General features: G+C 38.4%; 2 protein-coding genes across 3 annotated transcripts in view; one reads left to right on the top strand and one right to left on the bottom strand.

The window, feature by feature from the left end:
• Positions 1–17,280, bottom strand: part of DEPDC1B (DEP domain containing 1B) — a 172,229-nt gene that overhangs the window by 9,908 nt on the left and 145,041 nt on the right. For both annotated transcript variants that reach the window (XM_055555177.1, XM_055555176.1), the window contains 2 exons: positions 4,846–5,012; positions 2,018–2,194 (listed from right to left, as the gene is read on the bottom strand). In XM_055555177.1, the coding sequence (XP_055411152.1) occupies positions 2,018–2,194; positions 4,846–5,012 (344 nt within the window). The remainder of the gene's footprint in view (positions 1–2,017; positions 2,195–4,845; positions 5,013–17,280) is intronic.
• Positions 14,343–14,769, top strand: LOC129633281 (small nuclear ribonucleoprotein G-like). The gene has a single exon (XM_055555183.1). The coding sequence runs from the start codon at positions 14,401–14,403 to the stop codon at positions 14,623–14,625; it is 225 nt and encodes a 74-aa protein (XP_055411158.1). The 5' UTR covers positions 14,343–14,400; the 3' UTR covers positions 14,626–14,769.

Raw genomic sequence — 17,280 nt, 5'->3', positions numbered from 1 at the left:
TTATAGAATATTATATTACTAATTATAATGATATTATAGAATATTAATTATAATGATTCTATGGAATAATCTAACAATAATGTTAATAATAACAACAGCAGTACCAAATGAGGGCTTACTGTGTGATAAACATTATTCTAAGCACTTCATATGTGTTAAACCATTCAATCCTCAAGATAGCCCTAGAGGTAGGTATTAACTATTGTTATCCCATTTTACGGATGAGAAAAGAAATGTTCAGACAGATGCTAAAGCTGAGAGACGTTATATATGTGTGTGTGTGTGTGTGTGTGTGTCTCCTTAGTTGCTCAGTCGTGTTTGACTCTTTGTGACCCTATGGAGTGCAGCCCACCAGGCTCCTCTGTCCATGGGGAGTCTCCAAGCAAGAATACTGGAATGGGTTGCCATGTCCTCCTCCAGGGGATCTTCCCAACCCAGGGATCGAACCTAGGTCTCCCACATTGCAGGTGAATTCTTTACTGTCTGAGCCACCAGGGAAGCCCACGAATGGGAGTGGGCAGCCTATCCCTTCTCCAGGGCATCTTTCTGACCCAGGAATCGAACTGGGGTCTCCTGCATTGCAGGCAGGTTCTTTACCAGCTAAGCTACCAGGGAAGCCCCAAGAGACATTACAAAACATGCCATAGTCACACAGCTAATAAAGGGCACATCAGAAATTCAAATACCATTTAGCTTGAGTCTGTGCTCCTGGCCATTTTGGGACAATCAAGAATATTTAATGATGTGGAAACTTTTTGCTATATTGTTAAGAGAAAGTAGGTACTTTCTCTTATTACTTATAAAGTAAATTATAAAAGAGGAATAAAAGGAGGAGAGATGGAAGGAAAGGAGGGAGAAGGGGAAACAGAAAAACATCTAAAAAGACTCTAACACTGACTTAACATTTAGAGTTACTCTGATATTTTGGGTGTATTTTCTATATTTTCCAAATTCTTTCAATGTATTAGGTTGGTAATTACCAAAAACTAGGGGAAAAAAAAAAAACTTTGATTTTAATTCGTAAATTGCACATTAAAAAACAGATAAGTATTTAAGATACTTTGGGGGATAGCAGTTCACTGGTTCACTGGTCTTTATTTGTGGAGCCTCAAAAAATGCTTAATGAGAAAGAGATCCAGTCATTCAGAATGAGCCAAGCAGACCTTCTGCTTGCCTTTACCCAGAGTTCCTGCTCCCACAGGCTGACATACAAACTCTACTGTGGGGCCCACATGATAGTAATACATTATAGTTCTTTTGCATCATTTTAATATAGTAACCACAATGACAATAAAAACAATAAAAATAGCTACCTTTGAAAAAGTATCTGCCATATGACAGACATCTGTGCCAAGGATTTTATAATGCAGCATCTACTCTTTACAACAACTTCATAGAGTAGGTATGGACTATTTTAACACTTGCAGAAACTGAAATCCAGAGGGGTTAAGAAACTTGCTCAGAACCAAACAATCAGGAAAGTGGGGAGCCAGGGGTCTGGCCCAGGTCCTATGGCTCTGAAGCCAGGTGAATCCTTCTACCACTCTATGGCTTATGGCGAGGCAGTATGGCAGGGTAGTTCAGAGCACTGATTCTGCAGAATGAGTTCATCAATGTGAATCCTAGCTCTGTAACCTTGGACATATTACCTACGTTCTCTGTCCCTCAGCTTTCTCATTCAAAAAATAGTGTCTAGGTGGCAAGGCTACTGTGAATCAAGGCATTATTCCACATAAATCACTTCCATCAGGAAGTATATGCAGAGTCTGAACAAACCCATTTAAGGAATTTGCAAACAAAAGTATGCATCATTGGCACCACAAAACCTAGTGGGTATTCCAGACATTTTCCAAAGACAAGAACAAACACATGCAGTGCCTACGATGTACCAAGTCCAGTTGTAAGCACTTTGTACAAATTAACTGAATCTTCATTAACAAAAACGCCAAGAAGCCTAGCAAATGTACATGACTTTTGGCAGGCAATTTTATAGGGCTGGTAACATCCCTTCCTTTACCTGGACTCTTCGTAGATGGGCCACACGCTCCTCTATGGAGGTCTGCAAGGCCAAGGGGACTTTCAGAATCTCTTGGTAATTGTCCATCAGAAATGTCACCAACCTAGCAGCTAGTAAGTCATCCAAGTCCACTTCATCTTTGGAACACAAGATACAATGGGAAAATGTCTGAACCATCTAAAAAAAAAAAATGAGGTTAAGGGAGTATATTTTTAAATAAACACAAGATGAGGATTTTGTTTTGGTTTGTTTTTTACCTGCTCTGAACTATTTTTCAAAAAAGAAACTGACTAGTCAGTGAGAAATGACCCACAGCACAGAGTGCCCATCTTATCTGTCACCTGGACACACCTGGTCATCTCAGATGGGGTAATCTTCTCATCAACCAGCAAGAACAGAATGTGCCTCACATCTCACAGGGACTTAGCAGAGATGCTTGTCTGAGCAGTTTTTAAAGACATCTCCCTTTATAGATGTTTTAAATATATATTAAGTTCTGAAAATTATTATCACCATCGTGACTTGAAATCATGTAGCACTCTTAAGTTCAAAGTACTTTATAACCATTTAGCCCAATAATATCCTAATTTCTTATTATTTTACTTAAAAAAAAAATCTGCTAGCACAATCTGTGCTTCAAACATCATAGTTTTTCCTAGTTAACTGTTATTTTCTCCAGGATTTTGTAAGTGCATTGATAATCACCTTTGATCAAAACCATCAGAAGTGCTTTAAGTAATGAAATATAAAAAATATAGCAGTTGCTTCCATAGAATTCATTTTAACTACTCCATTCTTAATACAATCCTTTCAGTTCAGTTCAGTTCAGTCACTCAGTCATGTCCAACTCTTTGCGACCCCATGAACTGCAGCACACCAGGCCTCCCTGTCCATCGCCAACTCCCGGAGTCCACCCAAACCCATGTCCATTGAGTCAGTGATGCCATCCAACCATCTCATCCTCTGTCATCCCCTTCTCCTGCCCTCAATCTTTCCCAGCATCAGGGTCTTTTCCAATGAGTCAGCTCTTCACCTGAGGTGGCCAAAGTACTGGAGTTTCAGCTTCAAAATCAGTCCTTCCAATGAACACCCAGGACTGGTCTCCTTTAGGATGATGGATTTTTTTCCCCTTTTCCTACAAATTTTATTGCTGACAATCTTATCTCAAAACCAATAAGCATGTAAATAAGTCAGGCAGAGAAAGACAAATACTGTATGATATCACTTATATGTGGAATCCAAAACATACAACTAACAAATGCAACAAAAAAGAAACAGATTCACAGACACGGAGGAAAAAATGTAAGGCTACCAGCGTGGAGAGGGAAGGAGAGAAGGGCAATGCAGGGGTAAGGGATTAAGAATTACAAACTATTATGTATAAAATAAGCTACAAGTATATATTGTAAAGCACAAGAAATATCACCAATATTTTGTAACTATAAAAGGACTATAACCTTTACAAATTGTAAATCACTATATTGTACACCTGCAACTTAAATTGTACATCAACTATACTTCAATTTTAAAAACACCAATACAGATGACATAATGTAATTCTGTTTAGTAAGACTTCATTTCATCCACCTACTACAGGGGATACTTTATCTTCACTCACCTACACGCACAGAGGAAGAGACACACACAGACACTCTTTGTCCGGGGACTCTAGCCCCCAGGGATTTGGGAATCCCTTGAAATTGTATGCAAATTTTACCTATGCATTCTTCTGGAAAATAGGGGCAAAGACTCCTTTAGCCTTTCAGAAAGGTCCATTAGCCCACCTACACATCCACCTACCATAAAGAGTTAAGCATCACTCTTCTGGGCACTGACTGGTCCTCTGACCTTGTGCCACACCTCTAAAAGTGGGCCAGTAAACCCTCAGGCATACACAGTGGTCCAACAGCATATGGAAAGGATGTACATACCAATGAGACATCAATTTTGCTTAGTATTTTCTGAGGAAAATTAAAAAACTTACTAGTAAATAACTCTAAACCTAAACCCTATTTTAAAACACATGCTGACATAATAAAGGAGAAATAAAAATCAGCCTACTTTTTTAAGCAAAATTGAGAATATATTAAGAAGTATCCTCACTCACGGACCCTTGGATCATAGCCTGAAAGATACACATTTTCTCTCTCTTTCCAAGTTGTCTGGTCCAACTCTATTTCATTTCTTCCTTTTTTAATCTATGATGTATGGTGCATCTATTCTACTAGTTAGAGTAACAAAGGCTTTGCAGCCCTTTTTGTCATGAAGGAGAGAATGTGGTTTCTTGAGACGCCAGTGATCTTTCCTGACCACACTTTCTTCTCTTTGTGTTGACGGCAGGCAGGATGCAGCAGCTATCTCTACACTCGGAGTCTACCCCTACTCATTCTTTACTTTTCATTATGTTCTTTAATACTTTGGCCACCTGATGTGAAGAGCTGACTCACTGGAAAAGACCCTGATGCTGGAAAAGATTGAAGGCAAAAGAGAAGGTGGACATCAGAAGATAAGATGGTTAGATAGCACTGCCAACTCAATGGACATGAATTTGAGCAAACTCCAGGAGATAGTGAAGGACAGGGGAAGCCCGGCATTCTTCAGTCCACGGGGTCACAAAGAGTCGGACATGACAAAGGGACTGAACAACAACAAATGTTCTTTAAGTCACTAAGACCAAAAGAATAATACCAGCCTGAGTGGATTTCAAGCCATGGCTCTTTAAGCCAGCCTGCCTTGTACCTTCCTCTGGTTGCCAAATTAGTAAACTTGACTCGAGTGAATTTTATCCCCAAAACCCCAATCCTCTTAGATGTCAGAAATCAACCTACCAGTGTTCGGGTGCCAAAGCCGTCACACAGTGGTGGCATCTCCTTATTTAAGCAGATCCTTGCCATCATCCTCATCAACAGCTGTAACTTTCTCCTATTTTCAGGGGGCAGGAGGAGGCAGCAAATTTGAAAGGCTTCGATGGCCATTTTCTCTTTCTGTAACAAACCTGATTTAGGGGAGGAAAAATAAAAGGTTTTACTCCTTTAAAAACCTATAGCCTACCTGACTCTATTATGTTCACATTTTTATAAAATATGTATTACTAAAATTATATAAAGCACGTTCATATGTTCAATTATACTAGGCTAATTGCTACAGATCCACTGTCACAAATGAGCATAGAAAATACAAACCATCAACTAGGCATGGCAAATATATAAAACACACACAGCCATTTTTCCCTCCCACAACTTGACAGTTAAAACTAAATTTTCATAGCATTCTTTCCCATTGAATCAAGAGCAGTCAGGTTAGCCCTAACGTAACACTCAACACTCAGATAGTGTAAGAGACCCATGGGTCTCTTAGAGATAGCATGGGCAAGAACATGAATGTGCCATCCCTGTCCTAAAATCTCCCCTTTTGTACTATTTCCTTATGATGAGCAGGGTCACCATATTTCCTGACTCTCATGGACTAAATAACAGGACTAATGCTCTTGGGATCATTCCACTGCCAAAGACTCTACTTCTAAATAACACCTGTCAAATAATCCTTCCTCCCAATTAAGCTATTTTTTCTAGCTAACTGTGCTGATTCAATTGTGTTACATGTCAACCCTCCTCAGCCAGTATGATTTTGCTAAAATTTAGGGTATTCTAATACTGTGTTCTCTTCAACCGTATTTGTCTATCTTCAAGCCTTCTAAAGAGATGAAATTGCTTTCACCAATGTATTGGTCCATATCCAACCTTTTCAAGTTCCAACTAGTCTCTGACTTAAGAGACCAAATCACCTTTTACATTCAGCAGATATTTACTGGCCACATACAACATGCCAGGAACAATGCTAGCTCTCTTTGAAGAGCTTGTGCACTGTGAGAAGAGGAGGCCCATAAAGTAGCAAAATGTGAGGGGCACTGCAAGAAACATCTGCAAGGGGCATATCAGGGAAACTCTAAGTTACTCAGCAGGACAGTAGCATAGGCTGTGAGAGCCCAGTAGAAAATAAGCTAAAAAGGTCAGCAGAGATGAGATCTTGGGAAGGTCTTGAATGCTAGACTAAGGACTGTGTGAAGAAAAGTTAAAAAGGAAAAGGAGCTGCAGAATGATGGGAAAATAATCCAAGAGTTTTGGTGGTTATTCTCTAAGGACATTTGAGCAGAGATCCAAAGAAAATGAGAGCAAGCCTGGTAAATATAACAGAGACAAATTTTCAAGGTGACTGCTGCTGCTGCTGCTAAGTCACTTCAGTCGCGTCCGACTCTGTGAGACCCCATAGACGGCAGCCCACCAGGCTCCCCGTCCCTGGGATTCTCCAGGCCAGAACACTGGAGTGGGTTGCCATTTCCTTCTCCAATGCATGAAAGTGAAAAGTGAAAGTGAAGTCGCTCAGTCGTGTCTGACTCTTGTCAACCCCATGGACTGCAGCCCACCAGGCTCCTCTGTCCATGGGATTTGCCAGGCAAGAGAACTGGAGTGGGAAATAGCAATTACAAAGATTATGACAAGGGAATATGTTTGAAGTGTTTGAGGAACAGCAATGAGAGTAGTGTGAAGACAGAGCAGAGTGCAAAGAATATTCAAGTCAGAAACGAGGAAATTAGAGAGGAAATTTTTATGGAAACACATAAGACTCTGAATGCCTCAAACAATCTTGAGAAGGAAGAACAAAGCTGGAGGTATCGTATACCCTGATTTCAAACAATACTACAAAGCTTAAACAGTATGGTACTAACACAAAAACAGACACACAGATCCATGGGACAGAACAGAGAGCCTAGAAATGAACCACACTTATATGGGCAATTAATCTACAATAAAGGAGGCATGAACACACAATGGGGAAAAGACAGCCACTTCAATAATTGTTTCTGGGAAAACTGGACAACTTCATGCAAAAGAATCACACTGGAGTACTCTCTCATACTATGCATAAAAATAAATTCAAAATCAACTAAAGACTAAAATGTGAGACCTGAAACCATAAAATTCTAGAAGAAAATAAGCAGTATGCTCTTTGACATTAGTCTTTATTATATTTGAAGGGATATGTCTCTAAAAAACAAAAGCAAATTAGACAAATGGGACTACATCAAATTAAAAGGCCTTTGTACAGTGAAGAAAACTATCAACAAAATGAAAACTCCAATTACAGAATGGGAGAAGATACTCTCAAAAATTAAAAAACAGAACTATCATATGATCTTACAATTCCACTCTAGGGTATTTATCTGAATAAAACAAAAACACTAATTTATAAAAGATGCATGCTCCCCTGTTCCATTCCAACATCAATCAAAGTGCCCATCAATGGATGAATGGATAAAGAAGGTATGTGTGTATGTAGATACAGATATAGATATTGGGTTAGCCAAAATGTTGCTTTGGTTTTTAAGTAAAAATAAAAGACACATTTCTGATTTTCACCAAGAACTTTATTGAACAATGTATTCGCCATTTTGTTCCACTACCTTCTGCCATTTTTTCAGGCAACATCATAATCCCATCTTCCCAAAACTTTTTATCTTTTTGAGCAAAAAACTGTTCCAGATGCCTTTTATAGTCTACCAGGGAATTGAAATTTTTGCCATTAAAAGAATTTTGTAAAGACCAAAAGAAATGGAAATCCAAAGATGCAATATCTGGTGAATATGATGGATGAATCAGAACTTGCCAGCCAGCTGTTAACAGTTTTTGCCTGGTCATCAAAGAAATACGAAGTCTTGTGTTTTCCTGATGGAAGATTATGCATTTTCTTTTGACTAATTCTGGACACTTTTTGTCAAGTGCTGCTTTCAGTCAGTCTAATTCAGAGCTGTACTTGTTGGAATTAATTGACTGGTTTCTAGAAGAAGCTCATAATAAAGGATTCCCTTCCAAGCCCACCATATACACAACATGATCTTCAGAAGGCAAGAAGGCCCCTGGTGTGGTAGGTGGTGGTTCATTTCATTCACCCCATGATCTTGTCTGTTCCTTATTATATGATTATAAGATTTCTTGATACAAATTAATCTGACCAAAGTAAAGCATAAAAGCTTTTTACCTTGTGATTACAATCAAAAGACAAGTCACAGACTATGAAATTATATTTCCCAGATTTAAGGATTAGTACCTAGAATGTATTTTTAGAATGACAAAAAAGAACCAAAAGAAAAAAAACTGAGTAAAAGATAGAAAAAAAAATTTACTCAAGAAGAAACCCACATGACCAATAAACAGTAAGAAGATTCCTTTTCATACCCATCAGATTAATAAAATTAAAGGACTGGTAAGGAAACAATCAAATAGGAATATATCACGAATGGATGTGTAAATTGCCAGGACAACTCTGGAAAGCAATTTGCTAGAACCAGTAAAGACATGAATATCAAACAACTTAGTGATTCTGCTTCAAGATACACAGAAATACATGGATATCTTTGAAACCTTGCAAAATATACTGGGTCAGGGTGGCGGGCACATGGATGTCTATTATACCACCCTCCTTCCAAACAGTACTTTTGGCGAAAATTTAGAAATTAAATTGCAGGGTTACTTTCTTTTTGCTGTGCTGGGTCTTCATTGTGGATCACGGGTTTCTCATTGGAGTCACTTCTCTTGCTGCAGAGCTTGGGCTCTATGGCACACTTCAGTAGCTGCAGCTTATGGGCTTTGTTGTCCCGCAGCATGTGGTCTCCTCCCAGAGCAGTGACTGAACCCCAGTCCTCTGCATTGGTAGGCAGATTCTTCACTGGACTTCACTGGACCACCATGGAAGTCCGGCAGGGTTACTTTTTAAAGTGCTATTTGAGAATGTTTTCTTTCTATGAACAATACCACCAAAAACAATGAGTACATTTGGCACTAGATCTTGGCTTGTAAGTATCATTCTCTACAAAAAGAAACCAAGAATTCTTAAAGAAATGGCTGATTCCAGGGTTGGTAACAGAAAGTAAAACTTGAGCCTGTAGTGGTAAAAATAAAGTGCTTCAAGAATGCTCGGGACACAGCAAAAGGCTACATGAGCCATTCTGAAAGAACCCCTCCCCCGGGATTCAAAATACATGTGTATTAGACTGTGCTGAAGAATTGATGCTTTTGAACTGTGGTGTTGGAGAAGACTCTTGAGAGTCCCTTGGACTGCAAGGAGATCCAACCAGTCCATCCTAAAGGAGATCAGCCCTGGGATTTCTTTGGAAGGAATGATGCTAAAGCTGAAACTCCAGTACTTTGGCCACCTCATGCGAAGAGTTGACTCATTGGAAAAGACTCTGATGCTGGGAGGGATTGGGGGCAGGAGGAGAAGGGGACGACAGAGGATGAGACGGCTGGATGGCATCACTGACTCGATGGACGTGAGTCTGGGTGAACTCCGGGAGTTGGTGATGGACAGGGAGGCCTGGCGTGCTGCGATTCATGGGGTCGCAAAGAGTCAGACACGACTGAGCGACTGAACTGAACTGTGCCAAGTCACTTCAGTCATGTCCAACTCTGTGCAACCCTACGATTGTAGCCCGCCAGGCTCCTCCATCCATAGGATTCTCCAGGCAAGAATACTCGAGTGGATTGCCATGCCCTCTTCCAGGGGATCTTCCCGACCCAAGGATCGAACCCAAGTCTACTGGGTCTCATGGACTGCAGGCGGATTCTTTACTGTCTAAGACACCAGGGAAGTCCTGTAATTAGACTACTTGATATTATCCTATATGTCATGGGGCTGTATTCAGTTTAATTCCCTCTACCACTAGTCTTTTTAACTCCTAAAGTCCAATTTGGTTCTTTCTTCTTTGTTCTTTTTTTATGAGATTATCTTTATTTAAAAAAAACACATATACAATTGGTTTTGGTATATTCACTAAATTATGCCCATTACCACCATCTTAATTCTAGAATGTTTTTCTCACTGCAAAAAGAAATCACCATACCTATTAGCAGTCACTCCTCATTTTCTCCTCCCCTCAGTCCCTGGAAGTCACTAATCTCTATCTCTATAGATTTGCCTGTTCTGAATATTTCATATAAATGGAATTATACAATATGTGATTTTTTGGGGTCTGGCTTTTTTCACTGAGAATGTTTTCAAGATTCACCCACATTGTAGCATGTTAACAGTACTTCATTCTTTCTGATGGCTCAACAATATGCCATTGTATAAATATACTGCTTTTTTTGCATTTCTCATCTGATGGACTTGTTTTTTTTTTTTTAACTATCTGAGTAATGCTGCTATGAACATTCATGTACCAGGTGTAATGACATATACTTTCAATTGCCTTGGGTATGTGCCTAAGGGTGAAACTGTTGAATCACATGGTAACTCTATGATTACCTTTTTAAGGAGCTACAGAACTGTTTTACAAAATGGCTCTGCCATTTTATATTCCCACCTGTAATATATGATGGTTCCAATTTCTCTATATTCTCATTAATACTTGTTCAGTTCAGTTCAGTTCAGTCGCTCAGTCGTGTCTGACTCTTTGCGACCCCATGAATCGCAGCACGCCAGGCCTCCCTGTCCATCACCAACTCCCGGAATTCACCCAGACTCACGTCCATCGAGTCAGTGATGCCATCCAGCCATCTCATCCTCTGTCGTCCCCTTCTCCTCCTGCCCCCAACCCATCCCAGCATCAGAGTCTTTTCCAATGAGTCAACTCTTCGCATGAGGTGGCCAAAGTACTGGAGTTTCAGCTTTAGCATCATTCCTTCCAAAGAAATCCCAGGGCTAATTTCAGAATGGACTTCAGAATGGACTGGTTGGATCTCCTTGCAGTCCAAGGGACTCTCAAGAGTCTTCTCCAACACCACAGTTCAAAAGCATCAATTCTTCGGCACTCAGCCTTCTTCACAGTCCAACTCTCACATCCATACATGACCACAGGAAAAACCATAGCCTTGACTAGATGGACCTTTGTTGGCAAAGTAATGTCTCTGCTTTTGAATATGCTATCTAGGTTGTTAACCATCTTTTATATAGCCATCCTAGTGGGTGTTAAGTGGTATCTCATTGTGGTTATGATTTGCCCTATTTTGAGGACCATCACCCTAGAGATGCACAGCCTAGTGTGTATTCAGCCACAAATTCAAGGAGATTCCCATGCAGAGTCGTGGAGCTTTTTCTATATATAATTGCTTTATATTAGTTTGCTAGTGCTGCCATAACCATATATCACAGATTGGGTGGCTTAAACAATAGAATTTTTTCTCTCACAGTTTTGGAGGCTAGAAACTATGATCAAGGTTTCAGTAGGTATGGTTTCTCCTGAGGCCTCTCTCTATGGCTTACAGACGGCTGCCTTCTTGTTCTGACCTCCATGTCATCCCTCAGTTTGTCCAAAATTAATCTCCTCTTCTTATTATGACACCAGTCATATTGGACTAAGGCCAAGTCACACAGCTTTTAAGTGGAGAAGTTGGAGCTTGAACAAATAACAATAATTTAACAAATAATTAACAAATAATTTCTGCAAATTATTCAAAACATTCAGTTCAGTTCAGTTCAGTTGCTCAGTCATGTCCGACTCTTTGTGACCCCATGAATTACAGCACGCCAGGCCTCCCTGTCCATCACGAACTCCCAGAGTCCACCCAAACCCATGTCCATTGAGACGGTGATGCCATCCAACCATCTCATCCTCTGTCGTCCCCTTCTCCTCCTGCCCCCAATCCTTCCCAACATCAGGGTCTTTTCAAATGAGTCAGCTCTTCGCATCAGGTGGCCAAAAGTCATGTCATTTATATACTCAATATTAGGAAAGTGGAGATGCAAGGAGAATGGTAAATGAATTAGAACCAAATGACTTTGGAAAAACTACTCAACTTCTTTTATGGTCCACTGAGATTTTCCTCATCTGGAAATGGCAATAATACTAATACCAATCTCACAGGGGTATTGTGAAAGTTACAAAAACAATACTATAAAAGTGTGTCCAAAATTTTGAACAATACTCTTTTTATTCACAATGTACAAGAGAATACCTGTATGTTTATTAAAATTAAATACATAATTCAGGAAGACTTTATACACTTCAAGGCTTGATTCTGTAAGTATCAGTTCAGTTCAGTCACTCAGTGATGTCTAACTCTTCACAACCCTGTGGACTGCAGCACACCAGGATTCCCTGTCCTTCACCAACTCCTAGAGTTTGTTCAAATTCATGTCTATTGAGTCAGTGATGCCATCCAACCATTGTGTCCTCTGTTGTCCCCTTCTCACTGCCTTCAATCTTTCCCAGCATCAGGGTCTTTTCAAATGAGTCAGTTCTTCACACCAGGTAGCCAAAATATTGCAGTTTCAGCTTCAGCATCAGTCCTGCCAATGAATATTCAGGTTGATTTCCTCAAGGATTAACTTGTTTTATCTCCTCACAGTCCAAAGGACTCTCAAGAGTCTTCTCCAACACCACAGTTCAAAAGCATCAATTCTTCAGCACTCAGCTTTCTTTATGAACAACTTTCACATCCATACATGACTACTGGAAAAACCATAGCTTTGACTAGACAGACCTTTGTGAGCAAAGTAATGTCTCTGCTTTTTAATATGTTGTCTATGTTGGTCATAGCTTTTCTTCCAAGGAACAAGTGTCTTTTAATTTCATGGCTGCAGTCACCATCTGCAGTGACTTTGGAGGCCAAGAAAATAAAGTCAGCCACTGTTTCCCCATCTATTTGTGTTCTCTTTCACTTTCACCAAGAGGCTCTTTAGTTCCTCTTCACTTTCTGCCTTAAGGGTGGTGTCATCTGCATATCTGAGGTTATTGATTTCTCCCGGCAATCTTGATTCTGGCTTGTGCTTCATCCAGCCTGGCATTTCGCATGATGTACTCTGCATATAAGTTAAATAAGCACAGCGACAATATACAGCCTTGACATACTCCTTTCCTAATTTTGAACCAGTCTGTTGTTCCACGTCCAGTTCTAACTGTTGCTTCCTGACCTTCATACAGGTTTCTCAGAAGGCAGGTAAGGTGGTCTGGTATTCCCATCTCTTGAAGAATTTTCCACAGTTTGTCTGGCAAGTATATAATGTTCATTTTCTGCTCTGATGTCGAGAACACTACAGGTGCTAAATTTAGTATATTAAGTGACTGAAAATACTTGGGAGATCAGTTATACCACTATTTTGTCTGTTTAACAATCAAATGAGATTTTGAAAATTCTGCTCCCCTATCTTGGAAGACTGAACATTACTGAATGCCTTCTAGGCCCCAGTTACTATATATTAAGCAATTTTATCTGTTCACATTTAATCATTTTGACTATCCTGTAACGTAGGAAATATTGCCCCATTTTGCAAACAAAACCAAAGCCCAAAGTAGTTAAGACTTTTAGACTTTTCTCACAGCTAAGATTCAAACCTGTGAATCCCTTAAATATATAATTAACAACTTCCTCTCAATAAGTCCAATTTGGTTTTAATTTGGTATTAAAAGTGAATGGTCAGCAATTATTTATTATCAATTAAAAGACTTCACTCTCTACTTAATACCATACTCTACATACAAATTAACAGAGGGCAGGAATAGAGATGCAAATGGAATGGAGAATGGACCTGTGAACACAGCGGGGAAGGAGAAGGCAGAATGAATTAGGAGAGGAGCACTGCCATGCATACACTGCCATGCAGAGAGCAGCTAGTGGGAAGCTGCTAAAGAAGGAAAGGGAGCCCAGCGAGGTGCTCCATGATGACGTAGCGGGGTGGGTTGCAGGGGTGGGAGGGAAGTTCAAGAGGGAGGGGATATATGTATACATACAACTGAGTCATGTTGTAATTATATTCTAATTTAAAAAATTTTAATTGAAATTAAAACTAAGAACAACTAACATTCATAATGATAAATCTAATTTATTTATTTATTTTTTAAAATATTCCTAAAACCCACCTTTTTCTTGTGGCATATTCTTTTTTTTTTTTTTTTTAATTTTATTTTTAAACTTTACAATATTGTATTGGTTTTGCCAAATATCAAAATGAATCCACCACAGGTATACACGTGTTCCCCATCCTGAACCCTCCTCCCTCCTCCCTCCCCGTACCATCCCTCTGGGTCGTCCCAGTGCACCAGCCCCAAGCATCCAGTATCGCGCATCGAACCTGGACTGGTGACTCGTTCCATATATGATATTATACATATTTCAAGCCATTCTCCCAAGTCATCCCACCCTCTCCCTCTCCCACAGAGTCCAAAAGACTGTTCTATACATCAGTGTCTCTAAAGATGATGAAAATAGCTAACATTTATTAAGCATCTTATTATGAATCTAAAGTGTTCTAAACTCTAACAGTATCTCATTTAATCTTTACAATAATCTCTGTGAGGTAGATACTATTATAATTTTTGTTTACATATAAAGGAAAATGAGGCTTAAAAGATTATATCAGGGAGGCTTCTTTGAGCTCGCAGAGTAGACATGAGCAAAGCACACCCTCCCGAGTTGAAGAAATTTATGGACAAGAAGTTATCATTGAAATTAAATGGTGGCAGACATGTCCAAGGAATATTGCGGGGATTTGATCCCTTTATGAATCTTGTGATAGATGAATGTGTGGAGATGCCAACTAGTGGGCAACAGAACAATATTGGAATGGTGGTGATACGAGGAAATAGTATCATCATGTTAGAAACCTTGGAATGAGTATGAACAATGGCTGTGTTCACCAGAGAAATCAATGCTTCCATGTGTCCCCTCTCCACATTTTACTACCAGAAAAATTGGGTTGTGTACATTTTCTTACTTTTTTGTTAAATAAATTTTTGTAATAGCCAAAAAAAAAAAAAAGATTATATCATTTGCCCAAATCACACAGTTAGTCAATAACAGAGAAGAATTTGAGTCCAGTTTGCCCTAAATACCAGCCAATTACTTCCTAAGGATAAATTCATAGAAACAGAAATGTTGGTTCAAAGAATATGCACAAATATTCAATAAACAGACCAAAAAAATGGCATTCTTCAACTTGAGGCAAGGATTAGAGAATGAAAAGAATGGAGAATTTCTCAATGAAGCTATATTTGAAACTAGCTCTTTTACAAGAGAGTCCAGAAAACCATTTTCTTGAGACTTCAAAATGAAAGCTGGTTTTAAAATAAAAATGATTGCCAGTTCCCCTCCCACAAAGTAAAAACAGAATGGAGTTTATCCCTGAAGATTAGGGATGAAAAACTGAATATAGCCCTATAAAATATGAGCCATAGGTAAAAGGTATTTTTATCTGAATGTAAAGGACAAGTCATGTGATTTTTTAAATCATGTGTAAAGGATGAACCATGTGTGAAAGGCAAGCATTTTCAGTTATCTATTAATACCAGTCATATCTGAACAATATTTTCTGAGAAGTCTTCACTGTGGGGACAATCACATAAGACTGTGGGAACCTCACATAAGTCCCCACAATCATCTTACTATGTAGGTAGGTAGAGTATTGTTTTCCAAAAATGTTTTACTACAACTAAAATTAAGAAATATATCTTATATCACAATAATATATATACAAATACATAGGTATTTAAAACAAAAAAGTTTATAAACATGCCTACTTTTATTATATACAGTGCACTCTGACATTTTATATACTATTCTATGGGTTTATCTGTTTTTTGTTTTTTTTTTAACGCTGTTCTACTATATAGAATTCACATCCAACATGATAGCTTATGAAACAATGGCCTATGAACTACTAAATTTGAACTGAGGACTTCATATAACAAATATCCAGGAATACACAGTCAGAAGTCAAACAGATATTCTAGTCTTGAATTTAGGAGGTAGATCTGAGTTGAAGATAAGAACTGAAAATCCTCCTGGGTAGGTGATCCATGAAGTGCTATAGATGTGATCAAAGAGAAGATTTGATATTTCTATAATACTTAAGTCCTTCTGGGCATCCTGTTCCAAGGATATTATTTTTCAATCTGTTCAAATGTCAACATTTTTAGCTCTGCCTTTGAATCTTGGAGTGCTCTGTATTGCTTTCCTTAGTTCAAATACATGTAGGAATACTTAAATTTCCAAAAACTTTAATTTGAGCTGTCTGTTTCTATTTCCTAACTTCTTTCTCACTGCTAACCATTACCTAGTCTTTTTTTTTTCTCCCTTGACAAAAGCACACTACAAGATTTAGGAAAAAATGACTGCAAGAGAATTTAGCTTTCAAATATCCATGACAGTCTACAGTTGAACTTGAAACATCTTCAACAAGTACTTGAAGTACTCACTGATTTCAAAGAGCTTCTTGATTTTTGTTTAAGGTTCAAAGAGTTTCAATGCTTTAGCTATTTTATTCTTTGGACTCATCTCATTTTGCTAAATAAAAACTAAAAGAGTGATTTTTTTCATCTTTCATTATTTCTAAAATCTCATCATCACAAAATCACTGAATCCTCCTTCTCTTGAGAAAATAACAAGGGCCTTCTACAGCCGCAGAGGTAACTTGTTACTGCCACTTCAGAATGATATAATAGTGCTTATCCTAATTATAGACAATGAAGCTCTATCACAAATAGTTTTACATAAAAAAATCTTCCTATCATTTGAGAGAAGGCATGGCTAGATAGCAACATATGATTATCCTATCTCAACTTATGCATTGTTCCAATACTTTGTAGTTTTCAAAATGAAACAAACAAAAAATACCTAATAGAAGATGTGTTACCCATCACTTTAAGTTCCATATTTTCCTACCCATAAGTATGATAGGCATTATTGCTATTTATCACAATGAGAAAACAGGCCCAGAAAAGAAAAGCAATTTACCAGAGTGGGTACAACTAGGTCAACAAACCAATAAGTTACCTGGGCTTCATGTTTTCATTGGTGAAAAAAGAATAAAATAATGAAAAAATAAACTAGTCACTAAATTACTTAAGCAATTCATCTGAGACTTTTTTCAATCAGAGAAACATTCTGTTATTTAGCTGAACTAAGGAAGGATAAGTGAATAAATAATTAAATCTCAAAGAAACCCAACTGCTCCTTATGAAAGTAATAAAATAAAAATCAATGGGAATTTGTAATGTTCTATGTTTTAGAAGTTAGGTGACATTTTTGGCCATAATGACCAAGTGACAGGTTCAGAATTCTCCAGTGTTTTATGTGACACCTATCTTTGTCACCCTCCTTCCCACTCTCCAAAGATATTAGATTTCTATTTTCAAATCATTAGGAACACAAATTTTCATTTTTGCAAAGTAGACCTGATCATTCCATTAACATATACAGTAAGCTATTCCTTACGAGAGTGTCAAAATGGAAGTGAAATTTATATACTTTTGAGAAGGGCTGGAGTTTCCA

This window comes from Bubalus kerabau, chromosome 18 (genome assembly GCF_029407905.1).
Source record: "Bubalus kerabau isolate K-KA32 ecotype Philippines breed swamp buffalo chromosome 18, PCC_UOA_SB_1v2, whole genome shotgun sequence".
NCBI classification, from domain to species: Eukaryota; Metazoa; Chordata; class Mammalia; order Artiodactyla; family Bovidae; genus Bubalus; species Bubalus kerabau.
The sequence above is the reverse complement of the archived record's forward strand: the minus strand, read 5'-3'. Positions and strand labels throughout refer to the sequence as shown.